This window comes from the organism of the source record quoted next, unplaced genomic scaffold (assembly GCF_019419815.1).
Source record: "Pyrus x bretschneideri cultivar Hongxiangsu unplaced genomic scaffold, Pyrus_bretschneideri_v1 Contig44, whole genome shotgun sequence".
NCBI lineage: Eukaryota > Viridiplantae > Streptophyta > Magnoliopsida > Rosales > Rosaceae > Pyrus > Pyrus x bretschneideri.
The window spans coordinates 3,167,749-3,187,676 of record NW_025999768.1 but is presented as its reverse complement, the minus strand read 5'-3'; the positions used below and the strand labels follow the sequence as shown (position 1 = coordinate 3,187,676).

The 19,928-nt window shown below is 38.7% G+C and overlaps 3 protein-coding genes and 1 pseudogene across 4 annotated transcripts; 2 read left to right on the top strand and 2 right to left on the bottom strand.

Moving 5' to 3' along the window:
* Positions 1–1,536: 1,536 nt before the first annotated feature.
* Positions 1,537–6,432, bottom strand: LOC103953856 (protein S-acyltransferase 24). The gene is made up of 13 exons (XM_009365658.3): positions 5,920–6,432; positions 5,332–5,472; positions 4,716–4,828; positions 4,483–4,562; positions 4,207–4,370; positions 3,689–3,827; positions 3,487–3,586; positions 3,159–3,216; positions 2,885–2,962; positions 2,695–2,793; positions 2,523–2,601; positions 2,261–2,409; positions 1,537–2,080 (listed from the first exon to the last, which is right to left on the bottom strand). The coding sequence occupies exons 1-13, from the start codon at positions 6,199–6,201 to the stop codon at positions 1,652–1,654; spliced, it is 1,911 nt and encodes a 636-aa protein (XP_009363933.2). The 5' UTR covers positions 6,202–6,432; the 3' UTR covers positions 1,537–1,651.
* Positions 6,433–8,343: 1,911 nt separating this feature from the next.
* LOC103953858 (pheromone-processing carboxypeptidase KEX1) lies at positions 8,344–10,770 on the top strand. Its single transcript, XM_009365659.2, has 3 exons — positions 8,344–8,703; positions 9,994–10,052; positions 10,149–10,770. The coding sequence occupies exons 1-3, from the start codon at positions 8,590–8,592 to the stop codon at positions 10,492–10,494; spliced, it is 519 nt and encodes a 172-aa protein (XP_009363934.2). The 5' UTR covers positions 8,344–8,589; the 3' UTR covers positions 10,495–10,770.
* A 331-nt stretch (positions 10,771–11,101) lies between these two features.
* LOC103953859 (triphosphate tunnel metalloenzyme 3) lies at positions 11,102–13,163 on the bottom strand. Of its 2 annotated transcripts, none has more exons than XM_009365660.3 (2): positions 12,290–13,163; positions 11,102–11,355 (listed from the first exon to the last, which is right to left on the bottom strand). In XM_009365660.3, exon 1 carries the CDS (start codon positions 12,922–12,924, stop codon positions 12,295–12,297), a length of 630 nt encoding a protein of 209 aa, XP_009363935.2. In that variant the 5' UTR covers positions 12,925–13,163; the 3' UTR covers positions 11,102–11,355; positions 12,290–12,294. The 2 variants fall into 2 exon arrangements, with proteins under 2 accessions (XP_009363935.2, XP_048423422.1); XM_048567465.1 differs by lacking the exon at positions 11,102–11,355 and adding an exon at positions 11,372–11,571.
* Positions 13,164–16,119: 2,956 nt separating this feature from the next.
* On the top strand, positions 16,120–19,298 carry LOC103953860 (annotated as a pseudogene).
* The last annotated feature ends 630 nt before the right edge of the window (positions 19,299–19,928 follow it).

Here is a 19,928-nt window from a genome sequence, read left to right as displayed (position 1 = left end):
CCGATCAACTAGCAGAGCGAGCTGAGAGAGAGAGAGAGAGAGAGAGATAGGAACTGAAATATTAACAGAGTAGGGGCTGGAGTTGCGACTTGGCAGGAGGAGAGAGAGAGGTGAGGTGAGAGACGGACCTCACCCCCATCTGATCTTCGCCACGTGGCATTTGGCGGGGATTAGTCATTCTTTGTCTGCTATAATCGCGACTAGCTCGATTGGGATAACGAGAGAGAGACACGCCACTGAAGGGCCATGGTTTCCGTGGGTCCCTTCTCCGTCGGTCCGGCCCCACTGCGAACGTCGTTTTCTTCTCTTTTCCGCCGGCGGGAAAAACAAGGCGCTGCCGCGTGTTATGCTAGTACTTAGCAAAAGGATGGAACAATGGGCCTACTGAACCCAACAAAGCATAAGAAATTAGAAAGACAAAATGAAGGCTAAATTTAATCTACCGGTGGTTTCGCCCAGGATTTCGCAGGAGTATTTTAGTCTTCAATTATCACAGTTTTGTGATTTACAAGCATTATAAATCGAATTTAGATCGTACCATACAGGATACGGATTTGAAATTCATCATCAACCACTAAATTATCTCGTAAAGCAAATATTATATTGTAATATTAATAGCAATCCAAACTTATTTCAATGTAGTACATTTACTCTTTTTATAGAGAGTGTATTACACCGTCATATATTTTTATTAGTACACGTGTATAGTGTAACTCTCGCACTTAAAAGTTAGTCGCATGATGCAGATTGAGTTGTGGTCGAATTTACTTGGCGTGGAAGGAGAACAGTCTCAAACATAAATGATGAACCGGTGAGGTGAAGAAGAAAAGGAGAATTATCCTACAAGAAATGCTTAGAATCATACAAATAATAATCGTGGTTAGCAATGATGTTAACACTAGTAAATAAATATTCACAAGAAAAAACTGGCAGGATCATATGATCTGACATTAATTTCATTTAGATTTCAATTTTATTGTAGGTGGGTTAGTGGAAGGCCCTTGTTTTCATGACCTCAACCAAGCGTGGGCGTAAGCGGAATGGGAATCAGATGTAAAATGAAATTTGTACAGAACTTTAAATTTATAGGCATTTTGTAATTTTATATTATTAAGGGATAAAATTATTGAAAAAATTAGAGACGAATTGTCAAGTTGATCAAACTTTATTAAAAGAATAATAATGAATGGTAAAACTTTTGTCATGTTATCAATGTCTTGACCTTATCTAGATTTAGCTGGCAAGAAGACTTAAAAGTGCTTTTGAGGCATAGTCTCGTAGAAGCACATAAAAGTGCTTGTAAGGACTTTCGGTTTCGTTAAAAGCACTTATGAGCAAAAGGACTTCCTACAAAAGCAGTCCCACACGAACCCTAAAACAGAACCAACCAAGATCATGCGTTATGGTGGAGTGCGTACCAACCAAGATCCCAGAACTTTCGCGGACCTGCTTTTTTAAGGAGTGACAATCACTTGCCAAAAAAGCTGAATAACTCCGCGGCTGTTGGGGGGGGGGGGGGGGGTGTGGAAGGATCAATTTAAACAAATTGCTTTTATAAGGAGTGACAATCACTTACAAAAAAGGCTGAAGTACAAATATGATTATAATACACAACAGATCTTCAGCTACACTCAGGCCATCAAAATTACTATCATGAAGCTACAACAGACCGGGCACTGTTCCGTCCCAGGCCAAGACCCAATCCTACTGGAACGTTTTCAGTTTTCGATTTCCCGTGGTTGTTACTATGGCTGCAATGGGCAGAATGAACGTGACCGTGATGTGGTGTCGAATTAGAATTTACATCGATTACAACGTGACTGTTGCCGTTTCTGCGGTGAGAATAGGCGTCCCCTTTCTGCAAGTTTGAAGAATTTATATCCCTCATTCCAATTCCCTCCTCATCATGAGCCGGTTCTTCAATGTGTTCCACATCTTCGTTGTAACCCTTGATCAAGAAATCCGAACAATTCTTCCTTATTCCGTGATCGAATGGATTTCTGAACCCACCACCTGGGCCTCTAAGGTAGTTATAGCGCATCATGTTTGCCATTTCGTTTGTTGTAATATTCCGTGATATCTGCAACAAGAGAGATTATTGACTAACAAATCGCTAAGACGCTCTTTACATAGAGCTGCTGCTGTGGGGAGAAAAACATCTAGAAATATTTGTACTTTTCAGATCAGAACAGAACAGTCTTCGATATTAGGTTTTTTTCGTTTTCATATTGAGCAACTCAATTTTAAAAATAAAATTTACCTGAGAAGCTTGGACAACGGTCAAAACCGCCACGCCAAAGAAGAGGAAGAAATCCATTATAAAAAATGAAAGAGCACCCACATGTCTAGTAGCAACAAAATTGATCCATGCTCCAAAAGAAGATGGACACAATGGATCGCTCGAAACTCCTGAAAGAAGAAAATTAATCTCCCTTAGCGGATTGAAGCACATATCGGCATGCAAACGATTCTATGCCTAGAGAAACTTCAGAAAATAGAGTTGGAAAAAAACTGGAACATACTCATAAGAGTAACCCCTCCAGTAAACAGCATCGCCAAAACTTCCAGAACAAGGAAAGCAAAGAAATCCCATTTGTTTTTCTGTATAGCATGAAGAAAGAGAATAGATTAAACTAATATAACATGAAAAAGTTGGAAAAACATTCCAGAACACCAAAACTTATGTCAGTGCACCTTGCCAATGCAATTGGATACCCAGGGGCAATGGTGGTCAAATTGTTCAACACAACGATCACAAGTTGGACAGTGCTTTGCACGAAGAGGCCTGACAATCTGATGACAACGCCAGCAAGTATGTTAGGTGATACGTTCTAAGAACATAAAAGGGTCATATATAAGTACCACAGTAGGCAACCAATAGTACCTTGCACGTTGCACAGAGCTGAGACCAATTACCAGCTAGCAAGGCAGGATTATTTATCTCAATCTTCAAAAGAGGCTCCTGTTAAAAAAATGAGAAACCAACGTGTTAACATACGGCAAGTCAAGAGCACATTATGATTCTTATCTATGATATGACAGTCATAATAATAAGCTTAACTGTAAGAAATCTTAAGTGGAACGGCCAGAGATGGAATAAAATATTATGTGGAAAGAAGGCGGAAATAAGATAAGATGAAGAAAGGTACGGTACAAACATCATCTTTCATATTTTGTGAATCATGGACATTCATTCGGATGTAACCTGGATCCTTGCTGCAATAAGAGCAATTAAAAAAAAATAATCAACCAAACATTTAATTAAGTGACATTGCTCTAGATGGCACCATAATATCTATGCATACATCCCCAAAACGATGTGTGTGTGTGTGTGCACAAGACAGAACATGAATTATTTTCATCATTGCAGTCAGTCTACAGCCAGCTAAAGTATCAACAAAACTCCACAGGTCTGATAATCAGAGAGTGAATGGTTAACATGTAGGCAATTAACATCATGGAACTCAGAAATTCTCTATATCGTACCTGCTGCATCTATAGAACATAACAAGCCCGGATGTTGCTAGGAAAACTCCTAGCCATGCAACAAAAACTGATCCAGCTGTTAATTTTGGCAGACTTGGTGCTGCAACAAAGTTGGACGGGGGAGAGGAGTCAGCGTAAGTATTGTACAATCCTTACATTAAGGGCACATACTGAAGTTTCATATAAAGTTCAGGGCAGATACCCATAATGACAGAATGAGTATAGGTCACCAGCAGCACAAAGATTATACACCAAAGTAGTGGCGCAAGTCCTAGTTTTGAAATTCCTCCAAGACGACTATTCCCATCACAGCGTTTGTCAAGCAGTCTTCTAGCATTCCCCTACAGAATCAAATTTATCAGAGCATGATCAGTTCTTTCCATTCTTTCATTTACGAATCCAACCGTGTACACATTATATGTACGGCTCAAACCAGAAAGAAGCACCAATCTAAAAAAGAAAAACATCAAGGAACTTCCTGTTAAGTCTATAAATAAAACTGTAGTGAGAACAGAAGAAAACAACAAAACCAATATTCTCCACTTGTTAGATATTACGAGGCATTCTTTCTAAACATAAAAGTCCCAGAAAAGAACCAATCAAAAGTTTAAAGGATTCATCAGATCATTGCACAGCTTGAAAACTGAAGTCCTCAAATTCACTGAACAAATAAGAACATTACTAACCAATGTTAAAAGTGTTTGGTTATGGAACACCTACAAGGAAAAAGGCAACTTGTCTGTGATTCTTATCAGCGGCAAGTTGTGCTGGTGTAAGGCCAGTGTTGTCTGTAACCATTAAGTCGTCCTTCTTTCCAGCCTGTACCAACACTGTACATGCCTCCAAGTTACCCCTGATAGCAGCCCAATGCAAAGGAGTGCAACCTGAGTCACAAAAAAGGCAAAGAATTAATAATTTTGCATAATAGGTGAAACAAAAGCACATTTCAGCATCCATAACCTAGTCATATAATAATGGAACGGAGATGGTACTAACCCTCTTTATCTTGGCGTCCTTTGTATGCATCCAGAAATAAAAGAAGACGTATGCAATCAGCAAAACCTTTATAAGCAGCCCTAAACACAAAAGGAAAAGAGTGAATCAAATTTACATGATAAAAGCAGAAACATAGTGCACATTTTCCATGTAGAAAATATAACATATCACTGGAAAGCGGTAGGGAAGTAGTTACAATTCACAAGAAATCAAAATATAATATTGTCACATACCAGTGTAAAGGGCTTCTCCCATCATTATCAGGAACATCAGGGTCAGCATTCCGTTTTGAAACAATATGGTACAGGAAAGCTGTCTGACCATATTGAGCCGCAACATGTGTTGTCTGTGATCATATCAATTTTGATCAGTTATCTTTCAGGCTCTTTCAGCAAACTTATAGGTCAAAATGGGGCCTCAAAGCTTTTAGCAAAACCGTGAGCCTAACATAAAACAAGCGTGCGAAACAACAAAAATTTGAGTTATCCACTTTCAGTTTAATATTGTTACATTGTATCACTAGATGTCATGTCTTTCAGTAGCCACAACTGAAGAAAATGATTAGCTGCTGGTTGCTAATATTGGATTTGACTCAAATTGATCAAAATTACCAGCAACACACATGACCTAAAGATCTTTAGTTTATGGAATAACTACATGAAAAATCCATTTAACAATGTGAATATCGTACATAGACTCGCTGATACTAAGATACAGATATGAATACACATCTTGGTGACAAGTTTTACACACCAATTTTCTCTCCCAAGATCCATAATCAACAAACCATACTATTATCTTAAGCAGGGTTAGTTAGGATTGTGAATTGGAGCATGAAGTAAAACTGACCTGATAGCCATACATATCGACAGCATTCACCCGAGCACCCTCTTGCAGTAATAGCTCCGCAACCTGGATTGCACCCCGCACCGCACTCCAGTGTAATGCTGTCTGCCCCGTATGATCTGCGGCATTCACATCTCCTCCATGCTGGCATTAACAAAACCAAGTAACATACTTGTTATACAAACTTATCCTGGATACGATTTTGTTTTCAATAAAAAACAGCAACAATCATAAATAACATCAAGAAAAACCAATAGCAACCTGCCCAATGCTAAATTTCACTTTTTTTCTCTTACGAAATGGTCATTCTAAAGCAAAAATCTATAGAACGAAAATTTCATTTCTCAGTTTCTTTTTCCATTTCTTAGATAGAAGAGAAGAATTATGAGAAAAAGGTTGGATTTTTAGTTAACCAAGTAGCACAGAATTTATCTACAACTCCTCCAATCAATACGAAATCTTGAATTAGCATAACCAACTTAAGCACATTTCATAAACCCATCAAAACAAAGAAAACCCAATTCACCTAACTCCATGGAAATGCAAAAACAAATAAAAATTGGGGGCAGAGAGTGCATGAAGAACCCTCACCTCAATAATATACTGGGCGGCGGCAGTGCGGTTATTGAGAGCGGCCCACTGGAGGGCATAGTAGCCGAGACCATCGGTTTCGGAAACAGAGCAACCCTCACACTCCACCAATCTCTGAAGCTTCTCCAAATCTCCATACGCAGCCGCCGTATACACGTCGTTTCGCAGACTCTCTTCCCCAATCCGATTGGCGTCGCCATTGTTGTTCGTTGAATTGGCTGAGACGGATCCAGGATCACCGGTTTGGACCTCATCCTCGACGACCTCGATCTCCGACGACATTTCTACGGGCAAAAACCAAAAATTGAGCAGCACGACCGGCGGAGCTGGCTTTTATTTAGTTTCGTTGACCTTCAATTTGCGATTAAATAAATCAATCGAACTGGGGTTGGGAATTTAGGGTTTTTCTGCGAAGCCGGCCGTGTTGACTGGGGTGGTGGAGAGAGAGAGAGAACGGGAGAGACGAAGCCAAAGGATTTGCCTATGGATTATCATTGGCCAAAGTCCAATATTTCATTTTTGGACTAATTGGATTTTTAGTAACATAATGATAACGTAGTTGGAAGATAAAAAAAAAATTAGGATTTAAATTCTGTAGAATTGTTAGTATTTAAGCTTAAAATTCAAAGTTGTGTTAATTTTTTGTTAATTGTTTGCCTGTGAGACTAAAAAAATAAAGTTAATTTCATATGTAGGCTAACATGCTGATAATTAACGAGTTACATAAAATTTATAAATTTGGAGCTAAATCCTACTTCACTCTAATAGTTTAATCCTAATTTTTGTATCACATGGGTTATTTTTTACTACCTAAAAACATTAGACTGGTCTACAGCTAATGGTGCGGCGCATGAACTTGCGTTGGTTGGTTTTTCGGAGATGAGTAATGTTGTTTGGGTTGATCGGCCCCCATCTTCGTTGATCTTTGTTTTGAACAATGATGGTCTGCCATGTCCACATTAAGTTTGTTGTGGTGGTGTTTGGGATGACGCTTCCACTCGGTGGAGGGGTCTTTATGTCCTACCCCTGTTCACTACTTGTTTGTTTCCTTGGTGTTTGCCTCTCTGTAGGCTTTCCTGTCTTTCTTTTGGCTTCTTTGCCTTGGCTGTTTCCCTTGTTTCCAAACAAACAACACAAACAAACAAACAAAAAAAAAAAAACATTAAACTTGCTTGGAAGCGCTTTTAAGAATAATGTTTTTGGATTTCAAAACCACTTGAAGTGCTTGATGCATGAAATACCAGTTATGTGCTTCTTATAGCGAGCACTTCAAGTGTTTTTTTATAATTCACTTACATTTTTACTAAAAATTAGTAACAAAAATATTTTCGTTTCAGCCATTTTAAAAATATTTTTGAACATTTTTTTCTAAATTTTTGTTCGACATTTCCCTTTTTTTTTTCACTTTTTATTTATTTTACGAGTGATGTTTTAGCCTAATTGCCAAATCTCGAGTCAATCAATATCCGAAGTGTGAAAATATATCATGTGGCAAAAGTGACATATTAAATACTTTGTTAGCTTGTATAACACATGAAGATATATCACGTAACAAAAACGGGACATGTTAACTTGTACTTGAAAATATAAGGTCTTAGTTTGATTCTTATAAAAAGTAAGGTAGTAACAAAATTATTATAATTAATTCATTATGCAATCAGGTATCGTTTGGTATGCAGACGGGACGAGACAGGACGGAATAGAACGGAACGGAGCGGGAGCAAAGATGCCATCGGATGGAAACAAGGTGGAAGAAGAAGGAGACGGAGAGGTTATAATTTTGTGTTCTACGGATGTGGAACGAGTTGTTCCAGGGGGTGAGATGGAACGAAAATTCACCCAAAACTCGTCCTGTAGAACAGCTCGTTCCACCCGTTTTAGGCGCACCAAACGTGGAACGGAACGCTTTGTCCCACTCTGTTCCGTCCCGTTTCACGTACCAAACGGTACCTCAATGTGCGGCGGAGTCAGGCTTGGCCTTGGCAATCAGTGTTGGAGGTGGACTTGGACCGCTTGGTTTGGCAGCTGGAGGCGGAGGCGGCGAGATTTCAAATTGAATTATCATATATGTATGAAAATTTGGTTCCTTTCCGCGACGAATTTGGATCATTTTCAGATTTCACTGTTGAAGTTTAAGAATTAGAAAATTTGAGCTTTTATTTTGTGTGGAAGAAATATCATAACTTTTAATTTGTATGACGTGAGTCAACAAAATAAATTAATAAAAGCTATTAAATTTTATTTAAATGATTCGAATTGTCCGATCTTTAAATCCGAGATAATGAAATTGGACAAGATCTCTATCCTTCCACGACCTTCGCAATACCCGATAAGTCAACGCAAAATTTATCTTAAGTGACCGATAAAATTACCTAATCAGCAATTAGTCAGCAGGTATAAATCTACCGTGGTGACTGTAGAAATTTCAGAGACAAAAAAACCCTAACCGGACAAAGCCTGAGTGGGTTTACCTTCCCCCAGTTGACCAGACATTTTAGCCCGAAACCAGAAAACCCTTCAAAATTCACTGCCCCTCTCTCTCCTCCCCTGTCCCTCTCTCTCCTCACACACACACACACATTCTCTCTCTGTATATCTCTCTATCTCTGTTTGTGCAATTTTTGCTCTGATTTTTTGTCTATTTTTGAGGTTTTTTTTGCAGCGAAGAAGATGGAGTCGTGCGCCACTGAGAAAAAGGGCATCTGGGTTGGCTCTCTTTTGGAAGCAATGGTGGTCGACACTGTCGTTGCTGCTCACAACTCCCTTGCTCTGCTGCTCCTTGCGGTATACTTATCTCTCTCTCTCTCTCTTAAATTGCTCTTATTTGTTCATAATTTTGTGTGTAGTATTGTGACATGGATTGAAGTGTTAAAGTTTCATGCTTTTGTTGTGATTTTTACTTTTTACTGCTCGAGATCTAAAAAATCTGCAGCTTTTTAACTGAACTATTATTTCAGAATTTGGGGTTTTTTTTTTCGGGCTTTTACAATGGTTTTGAAATTTGAATCATTTTTTTTTTTGATAAATTTAAGGGATGGAATTTGGTAGTTTTATGTATTAGGTTGTTTGGGGAAGAAAAGCCCTTTTTCTGCTTATCTTTCTTTTTTTAGAAAAGCACTTTGTATTATTGATTGTATGTTGTCTTAAAACTTGTATTTATTTTAATCAGGTTCTGGAGAATGTGGGTTTTTCTTGTTAATCGTTCACTTTCATTCTATTTTTTAATGTAGCATTGTGTTAAAGTTGCTTTATTTTGTATTGTTTGTCGAAATTTTGTGTAGAAACTAAATCGCTTGGATGTAATGTTACAAACTTCTTGACGCTCTTTTCCTAATGCTCTTGGTTTCTAGTTGGTTTTTCTTGTGAATAGTTCGCTTTCATTGTTTTCCTATGCTCTTGGTTTCTAGTTGGTTTTAGCTGACATAAATTTTTAATCTTTTTCATATACCGTTATTTCTTTTTTAAGTTCATGTTTATTCTCCATTTTGTGATTGCATTAATACAATGAGGAGTCATAATTCCTTTTCATACTTATAAACTTAGAACAATAGATTTACTAAAATGACCTAATTTAGACCCCGTCATGAGAACAGAGTATTGCCGCAAAAAAATTTGTGCATACATTGCATATATGGTGTTACCATTTCTGCGTTTAAGATAACAATTCTGCACTTTCTAACTTTCCTAACACTATAAATGTAATTGTTGTTGGGGCTGTAGCACCGGATTTTACATTGACCACATATTGCGGTAGTTTTAGTTTTGAACATCTGGCTAAAGTTTGTTTAGTTTATCATATTATGGAGTGATGTAGACCTTGTATTGGGATTTCTATTTTGTTGTCGACCAGATTTGGTATTGTACCATTGTTGATAAGCTATGAAGTATGTTTTGCAAACTTGTTTTGGTTTGCTGGGCTCGCCTGCTGCATTATGAGCCGCATGCCTTAATGCCAGTTTTAAAAACCATTTTATGAACTGGGATATGCATGTTTACAGAAAACGAAAGCCTTGTGTTATTTGTTATTTTCTCTTTTTAAAAGCTGTTCACCAACACCAGTTATCGCTGTTTCAGACTGGGGCACTGATGAATGGTATCAATATGTCACCGGAATTGACTGCAATCACAGGAAGGTAATGAAATTGTTTTTCTGTTCATCCAATACCAGCATCAATGGTTTTTGAGGGTATAATTGAATCTAAGTTGGCGACTGTTGCTTCCTTCTTCAGGTTTCCTTTTAAAGAACTTCTCAAAGTGGAAAAACCTGGTGTGGAAAACAAAGATGCTAGTGATACAGAGGATGACAACGAGGATGAAGATGATGAGGAGGTGGATGACCCAGAGGATGATGATGCCAGAGATGAGGACTTCTCAGGTGACGAAGGGGCAGATAAAGAAGGAGATCCAGAGGATGATCCTGAAGCCAATGGCGACGGAGGCAGTGATGAGGATGATGATGAAGAAGACGACGATGATGACGATGGTGATGATGACGATGATGAAGATGAGGATGGAGAAGAAGAGGAAGAAGAGGAGGAAGAGATTCCACAGCCACCTGCTAAGAAGAGGAAGTGAGAAGAGGAGCCACCAGTCCTTTGCCATTGTGTTGTTTCCGTTTCAGTAAGGAGTTATGAAGTAGTGAGGCAGAATTTAGCTTGTCAGTTTGATCGGAGTAGAATTTGCATTCCTTGCCCTTAATGAACCGCAGATGTTATTAGTTATCGTCGAGATACATTGTTCTCGTATGAAAATCAGTAGACGTCTTTGATGTTACGTTGAGAATCTTCGTATGTTCTGTTAAACCTCTTTGATCGATTTATATAAGTTTGGGATTCATAAAATTGACTGAAACCAACTGTTTCTTTCTTCTCTTGTTTGCTGTCTTGGAGAAACCAACTGGTTCTTGAGCTGTCCAGGAGTTCGTCGTCTTGAAAGGAAAGGAACCATCTGTTTCTTCAACACTTATTTCCGTCGAGGGCAGGTCTATCATTACTCGCACTTCGTGTTGGTGGAACGAAAGATGTGCATGTGATAAGAGAGATGCACACATTGTGATCACCTACAGCAGCCGTTCGTTCCACCAACGGTTGCTTTTATCCAGTTGCTAATAAGCCTACGTTTGATCTAGGCTGGGATTAGAGCTAAACAGTCCAATCCTAGTCGTAGTCCTAGTCCTAGTTCATTCAATCAAACGCGCTCTCAGAGCTTAGTATATATCATGTTAACGATGAACAATTTACGCTACGAAAACATATAATGTGACATTAGTGCAATTTATTACAAACAATGGAATTTGCCGACGTCCTTGCGTTAAGAAAGTATTGGAGTTCTATGACAATAGAATGAGACGATGAAGTTCGGAACAGAAGCAGAGTACAGTGATCTCGGGGATTTGGAGACGTCCTCATCCTTTCCAGTTGCGCTCTGCTGAATAACCTACAAAGTAATGGGTACGTAACAACAAACGTTAATAAAAGGCATCCAGCATTTGCAGAGTTCCATGGGAAAGATGCATATATAGACCACATCCTGCAAGGCCCGTCAACGGTCTTTTAAACTGAAAGGAAATGCTCAGCCACAGCTTTTGAAAACATGAATTCGCATTCAACCAGCAAATCTTGCTTAAGTTTAAAAGAGAAGGAACATGGTTGGCTGCAATACCATCAATGAGTATCGCATAGTCAGACTAACATCACTGAGGATGACGGAAGAAGAACTATGCATATATAGAATCGAAGGTTGATAATTTAGGTTAAGCAAGATATCATGACATATGCGATTAAAAGAAATATTTGAATCAACTAAAACTACAATGATCAAAGGTGGTGATGATATTATTGAAAATTGCAGAAAACAACTAGGTTCGAGGGTACCGGGGTTGAAGTCTTAGTCTAGGCATGGCGGACCAGGAAAATAGAAAGGGTAAAATTATCGAACTCTGTTGTTGCCTTTTTCAGCTCCTTCTAGTTTGAAAGCAAACAACGATTTTCCGCTCGTTGAAAGAAATCTTAAAAACTCAACAATGAAATGATCATACTTGAATTAAAACTGAGAAGCTAATGGTGCACTAACTTGTTCTTTACTTAATGGATAGAAGAACAAGGCGATATCAGCATTTTAAAGATTTCATTTCGCAGAATCGACACAAAATCAAAGGGAAATCCATATTCCGCCATACCCCCGAAAGCTTCAATCACTTAAACAACCATGCCATTGCAATACTAAACATCCACACACATGATTCTACCACAAAGTCACCAAATTCAAATTTGTTGCAACCAAAATTCCTCACAACCCCACATTGTAAGATCACATCAGAAGTATTCAAAAGAACAGAAATTTCCAAACACAATTGAATCACAAAACTTACCACATTCACTCAGTAACGGGCAGCTTCCCAGCTCGAAAAGTCGCAAACTTTGACACTTCGGAGTAGGAATACCGAACACCATTTTCCTTCAAGAAGTCCTCAAGCACCACCTTCACTCCTTCAGGGTCAGAACTCTCACACTCAATCTCATAACAAGTACCAAAATCATACTTAGTCTCATCCACCTCCAATTTCAAGCCTTTCCAATCATACACATCCCTCACATTCCTAAATCCTCCCAATCCCACAAACCCTAAAACCCCAAATTCCTCCCTCACCCTCCTCAAAACCCTAGACTCCGCGGCCATCAGCTTATCCGGCTCGGCGACGCAGGCCCGCCCGATCGAGTGATCAAACTCCTCCTCGTCCTCCTCCACTCGGCTGACGCCATCGACAAGCACCGCCCGCGCCTTGAGCGTCACGGCGCAGAGAGGACTCCTGTCGGAGAATCGTAGCCGGAGAACCGCTCGGCGGGCCGAGAGCTCGGCTTTGGAGCCGTCAAAAAAGAAATTCTCTTGGCGATGCGTGGCGACGAGGAATGGCGCCAGGAGGGTGGTGACTTGGCGGTGAGCGGCAGCGTCGAGGAGCCTGAGCTTGACCTCGACTTCCATCAGAGCTTTGGGGATTTGAGACATGAAGGTTTTTTGAGGGCGTTCGAGCTTCGATTACTGAGGAAGGCCGATGCGGTGCGTTTTGGAGGAGGTGTCTTTGGCGCGGTCGAGGTGGTGGAGGAGGGTAGTGGCGGCGGTGGTTGTGGTTGTGGTGGAGGAGGCGGCGGCGCGCAGCTTGCGAGCTTCTTCGAGTTCGTCTTTGTCTTCGATTTTGAGTTCGATCTTGGTTGGCTTTCGTCTCAGCATTTCTGCTCTCTCAAATTTCATCACTTGTTGACATCCACTGCGTCTTTTATACGTTTTGGATTGGGCCTACAAAGTAGTATTGGGCTTTGATTCACTGAGGCCCGCTTGGTATCGTTTTTATAAGAAGCACTTATATCATAAACATTTTCGTAACATGTGCTTTTATTTGAAAGAAATAAAATTGTTTTTCGAAATTTTAAATGCTTCTTGAAAAAAAAAAAATTGGAAGTGCTTTTTGAAGAAGCACATGAGTGATACTTCTCCAAAAACCGCTTATATAATCATAATTGATATGTAGTTATTACATCTTGCATAATAGTAAATCCCTTGTTTTGAAAAAAAAAAAAAAAGGGATCAGGCTGATCAGCTGGTGACCAAGCTACAGCAGTCTAGTTTTTTGGGAGTCGAAAAAGCTTATAGAAGCATTTCATCCTTTCTCTGTCCACTATCGTGTGATAAATCCCTTTGTTCTGAAACTTCATTTAAGATTTTCTATTTTATTAAAGAATAAAAACTGATTAAATTTAAATGCAGTGATAGATCATCACTTTAACTGAAGAGATTCTTTAAGCAAATTACAGTTTCATCAATTCACATTAAACGTTTCAAATTTTCACATAAAAAATAATAAACTATTAAAATCTCCCATTCTTCAACCTTGATCCTCAAGCTCCCCAGCACCATGGCGGCAAAATCCCCAGCAAAATTCTCCATGCTGTTCTTGCTTGTGGCTTGTGCGGCAAACATGGACGTAGCACTGTTGGCCGCACCGCCAGCAGCATCACTACTACCCATGTTGCCGCACGGCCCTTGGGAGTCGGGACTTCCAAGGACAAGGACATTTCCAGGTCGGCCCGGCTGGAAAGAGCTCCGACAATGCTGGGCTCCTCTCCAAAGTGTAATAGGCTGCGTCGATCAGATTTACGATGCGCTCTCCAACGCCCGATTCGACCAGGTCGGGCCGGCTTGTTGTAAGGCCGTCGCTGAAACGCTTGACGATTGTTGGGCCAAGTTGTTTCCTTTCAACCCATCTTTCCCTCCATCTCTCAAGAGCTTTTGCACTGCTCATCCACCTTCACTCAAGTCAACTTGAATAAGGTTTATCGTGTCACACCGTTACGTTGTATTACTGATAGATTAATGTTATAACTTGTGGATCAAATTATCAATCTTATATCCTAGGTCATGCTATATTAACTATAATGACAATAATACGTGACGGTATGAATGTTACAGCAAAATTTAATTTTGCTTTTGAGAGAATCTCACCCTGGCTAGGTTGCTTTTGCATCAGTCTAGAGCATACGATGCTCTCTTCTCTTTTGTTTAGGTTGTTTTATGTAATAAAACTTTTTTATTTAGTTATGATTCCCTTGAGAACTTTGGTAAAATGCCCCTTTTGCAGGCCGAAAAAGATTTTTGCTCCTATTTTTTAAAATGTTATAGGATTCGTTTAAAAGAAGTTTTCAAATAACTAAAAACGTTTTTGGTTAAATTGATTTTAGGTTCCAAAAGCAGTTTAAGTGTTTTTTGGAAGAAGTATCATATATATACTTCTTAACGGAACAACTTAAAATTGATTTTCTAGGATCCACTTGGATTTTTACAAAAAATTGGTTTAAACAACATTTTCACTAAAAGTGCTTTCAGACATTTTAAGCTAGATTTAATTATTTCCAGAGTCTTTTAAATTGCTTAGAAACAATAGCGTATGAACTCGTTTCAACTAAAATTTTCTCTTATGAGCAATGAAGAAATACATGTATCTAACTTTATTTGTTAGCTAAAACCAAAGAGAAATCTAAATAGGTATGAAATCGTAATCAGGGTATTAATTCCTGTCTCTTTTTCTAATCATCTACTTATTATTGTTCTTTTATTTATTCGGACGGTGGAACCAGCTTCGAATTAGGTCGCTGCATACACTTTATATACGCATACTAGCTGTTTGCATGCATTTGTAATTACGTGATAACTTTGATAAGGTATATATCCCATTTCAAAACAAAACATGCATCAACGACAAACTCTAGGACTGATCATGTATATATATAGAACTAGAAAGTCGGTGTTGATTATGATTAGCCTAATCACATGTTAAAACGACCCATGTATATACGGGACGGATCCGTGACGTCATTTTTTTACACAACACGTTTTTGTGGAATATATTCCGTAATATATTTTAACGACCCGAACCATCATCTTTCGGGCCTTTCTTTAAAAATGAGAGAGAGAGAGAGAGAGAGCAACTTCTTAGCGTGCTGTAATAAAATCTGAGAAAATGTATATAAGAGTATCGTAAGAAACAAGTATTTACCAGAAGACTTATTTGTATGTCCTTTTCTTTTGTTTTCCTTTCTTTACAGCTATGTAACTTTCTAGATCATTTCTTAGACTGAGCCGACCCATTTTGTTTTAAGTAATGGTTTTGCGTGGGACTGCAGCTAGCCCGCAGTGATGAGGACCTTTCATGAGTCATACTTTCGATGTTCTTTTTCTTAATCCTAAAAAATAAAAGGTTTTGTTATTTGAATTGAAAATCAAATTTATCAGAAAATTAGACTTTTGATCTACCAAATCTACTTCGATTTGGTCTCAAAAGGTCTCTTTTGAAAGCGGAAGAAATCCTCAGAAGGATTCTCTCTCAAAATATGTCATCTTGACCTCTAAAATACCCAAAACGTCCAGAAACGTCAATTTGAAAAAGTTGCGCGCTGGACCTTTATTTCATTGCCACGGCCAAATGGCTTGGTAGAAAAATCTGAAATTTTGAAAAAATCATCTTGAAAGACTCACGAACATCCACCAATTGGAATCACTCCAAAATTCATCCATTTGGTCACTTTTTGCTCCACAGGAAGTCGAATGTCCTACATTGAAAATACATAACAAAGTATCAAAATTCTACCAAAATAATCAATAAACTATAATTAAGAATAAGGTAAAATATATAATATAATATCGACTCATCAACAACCCTGTTGGATAACCATTTCGTTTTTGTATTCGCTTCTAATTTATTAAATATCCAGGTAGGGTCCTAATAATGTAGTCAAGGTCTTTGTTCTCATCCAAATGCAAAAGGACAGTACGAAGCAGTCACCAAACTTGATGCTAGTGGAATATAGTTCAGTCATAGTCCTTCACAAGAAACAGATAAACCACCCAAAATATCCTCTCCTGTATATCTACAGCCTATCAAATATAAAGGGTGTTGAATCTACCATTATTATCCCTTGAATTTTCAAGTGGTTGGCATTTAAACTTCAAAGTCCACCGCTTTTTCTGTTCCAAGTTTTCGTACTTCAATAATTTACATGGTCACTTAGATAGAACTCCATAGCCTAAACACTTGCAAAATTCAGCAACTCCATCAAATTTTCATGGAAAATCTTCCTATCCGTAAAATCCCTATCCCTCTATTTTCCGTGCTTGTTTTTCTCCTCCATTTCTCATCCCTTCACTTTCCCTCGTTGGCTTATGAGCCCCCTGATAAGTACTTCATCAACTGTGGGTCAAATGCTAATGCCACCTTCAATAACCATGTCTTCACTGCAGATCGTTTCTTCCACTCGAATGCGAGCAGCTGTATCAATGGCGGCAACCAGTCGAATCTTTACCTTACAGCAAGAATTTTCAGGCAAGAATCCTACTATAAGTTTGACATCACTGAAAACGGTACTTATTATGTACGTCTGCATTTCTTGGCTTTCGCCTCTTCCTCAAGTAATCTCTCCGCTGCTACTTTTGATGTTTCGGCTTTTCCTAATATTTCGAATTCTGGATTCATGTTGCTGAAGAATTTCACTGCTAAGAATAGTAGTGGCAATTCTACGATAAAGGAGTTCTTTCTTGGCGTTCATCCTGGCTCATTTAGGATATACTTTACGCCTCGTGGATCGTCTTTTGCATTTGTAAATGCCATTGAAGTCTTCCTTGCCCCTGCAAATTTCAGCCCTAAGAATTACACAAGTAGTTCCCCATTAGTTCTACATACAATTTATAGGGTGAATGTTGGAGGTCAAGAACTCGGACCAGATAAGGACAAACTATGGCGAAACTGGGATCCTGATGATCTTTATCTGTTGAAGTCAAACCCTGTATGGAAAGTTGGACCCTTACAGACGCCTAAGTACTTCAAGTATGAAAACGAGTATGTAAATGATGGTTTTGTTGCTGCTGCTAATTATTTTATTGCCCCAGATTTAGTTTACGAGACTGCCAAAGTAATGAACAATGGTAGTAGCAACCCATCCATTTTGTTCAACATAACCTGGTCGTTTAATGTTCGCAGGAACGCTAAACATCTCGTCCGGGCACACTTTTGTGACCTTGTTGGCCAATCTGGCGACATTGTTTTTAACTTGTATTCCAATGGAAACTTCACTAAGAATGTCAGTAATTCCGTGTTTAGCTACCAGATCCCTTACTACTATGATTTTGTGGTGGAGTCTAAGGAGTCTGAACTCATTAACATCAGCATAGGTCCTAACGTAGAAAAAACTGACACTAACAATTCCTTTCTAAATGGACTGGAAATGTTGGAAATAATGGAGGAATCGGCACCAATTCCATATATGAAAGAGCCCAAGAGCATAAATGTCACTGTTGTGGTTGGTTCGGTTCTTGGAGGTCTGTCTCTTATCTGCGTTTTGGTTGTCGGGTTCTTGTTCGGTTTGAAATACAGAAAGGCAAAGCATGTTGAAACTTCGGAAGGGTCACCAATGCCTGCATTTGGAGGAGGGAGTACCCACAGCAGGTTCAGTGAGGGAACGATTACTGGCTCCCCTATAACTTATCTAAATCTTGGGTTGAAAATGTCTTTTGCTCAACTTCAGCAAGCAACGAACAACTTTGACACAAAATTTCTGATAGGCAAGGGTGGCTTTGGGAACGTCTATAGAGGAACTCTATCAGATGGCAGAATTGTAGCTGTCAAGCGAGGTAAGCGACATGAACATAGTTCAGGTCAAGGGCTTCCAGAGTTTGAAACAGAGATAATGGTTTTGTCCAGGATTCGTCATCGCCATCTAGTCTCCTTAATTGGGTACTGTGATGAAGGGTCTGAGATGATATTGGTCTACGAGTTCATGGAAAAAGGGACCTTGAGAGAACATTTATATGAATCAAATTTGCCTCGCTTGTCATGGAAGCAAAGACTTGAAATATGCATTGGTGCAGCAAGGGGCCTTCATTACCTCCACAAAGGTGCAGCCGGAGGCATCATTCACCGCGATGTTAAGTCCACCAACATCTTGTTGGATGCAAAATGTGTTGCCAAAGTTGCTGATTTTGGCCTTTCAAGATCTGGTCCACTTGATGAAACCCATGTCAGCACAAATGTCAAAGGCACTTTTGGTTACCTAGATCCTGAGTACATAATGACTCAACAGTTGACAGAAAAATCGGATGTTTACTCCTTCGGCGTTGTTCTCCTTGAGGTGTTATGTGCAAGACCTGCTCTAGCTAGGAATCTACCAATAGAGCAAATAAATTTAGCGGAATGGGGAATGAATTGCAAGAAGAACGGATTGCTTGAACAGATTGTTGATTCCTCACTCAAGGGTCAGATTGATCCTAGCTCGCTAAGAAAATTTAGTGAGACAGCACAGAAATGCTTGCAAGAAGATGCTAATGATAGGCCTACAATGGGGGATGTACTGTGGGACTTGGAGTATGCGTTACAGCTCCAGCAAACCGCAAAGCATAGAGAGCCCCACGAGGACAGCACAATCAATGCTTCATTAGAATTCGTATTGCCAAATGTTCAGCGTTTTCCTTCCCATAGCTCTACAGTTAACCCAGATGATATAACCCTTTCCAGGGTGGATGAATCGGACACTGGCAACAAACGAAGTATTCTCACAACTGAAGATTGGTGATGCCAGATAAATCTGTGCAGTTTGTGAGGTATGTAAGTTAACCTTGCTGTAAGTATCTATAGATTGACTAGCTATAAGTTAAGGTGTGCCTTGTTAATTTTAGTCTTACTAGCCTTCATACGCATTCACGCGCGAGTGCAGAAGACATTTTTTAAATTACAGCGTGCTATTCGCAACTTACACATTGTAAATATATTTATATGCGTAAATTCACAAAAGGAAAGTCAAATATTTGAAGTAAATGAATAATATTAGATCATGCTAAAAGAAATCCTATATAAACCAATTAAAGCAGCTGCATTCACGTTATAAAATCGATTTTTATAAAATTTGCATTAAGAATAAAGAAAATAATATTTAATAAACAATTGATTGAATCACATTATTCTTAGCCTATAGTGAGGCTAAGCTCATCCTCTCCCTCTTAATGTAGATAACATCGTTTGTTAAAAAAAAAATAAAATCATTTGACAACTAATTGAATCACATTATTATACGTGTGTGAGAGACTTTTTTGTTGCTAGCACTACGCATCTTTTAAATGTTTAAAAATTAAGAAATAATATTTAATAAACAGTCGTGTGCAAAAGACATTTTTTTAATCACAGTGCTACGCGCGACTTAGACATTTTTTTTTATCACCGACACTACCCGCCTGTTAAAATATTTTGAACAAAACATTCTTGATTTTTCTTATTTTTTATTATATTTTTCTTCCCCACATGGGCACTTTCAACTTTGTCATTTGTTTTTTTTTTCCTCTCTTCCTTTTCATTTGTTTATTCTTTTTTCTCTCCCAATTTATATTTATATTATATTTTAGGATTAATCTCAGTTTTCTCTAAAGTTTTTTTGTTTTCAACATTTGGTACATGAAGTTTTTTTCATCCCAAAGTA

Bases quoted from the DNA above. Each gene is read 5' to 3' on its own strand.
- LOC103953856 (XM_009365658.3), bottom strand. From the start codon at position 6,201: ATGTCGTCGGAGATCGAGGTCGTCGAGGATGAGGTCCAAACCGGTGAT. The intron at 4,829-5,331 runs GTCAGTTTTACT...ATATGATCACAG, and splicing joins TCGATATGTATGGCTATCAG to ACAACACATGTTGCGGCTCA. The intron at 3,828-4,206 runs GTAGGTGTTCCA...TTGATTCTGTAG, and splicing joins GACAAGTTGCCTTTTTCCTT to GGGAATGCTAGAAGACTGCT.
- LOC103953858 (XM_009365659.2), top strand. From the start codon at position 8,590: ATGGAGTCGTGCGCCACTGAGAAAAAGGGCATCTGGGTTGGCTCTCTT. The intron at 8,704-9,993 runs GTATACTTATCT...TCGCTGTTTCAG, and splicing joins TTGCTCTGCTGCTCCTTGCG to ACTGGGGCACTGATGAATGG. The intron at 10,053-10,148 runs GTAATGAAATTG...TTCCTTCTTCAG, and splicing joins TTGACTGCAATCACAGGAAG to GTTTCCTTTTAAAGAACTTC.
- LOC103953859 (XM_009365660.3), bottom strand. From the start codon at position 12,924: ATGTCTCAAATCCCCAAAGCTCTGATGGAAGTCGAGGTCAAGCTCAGG.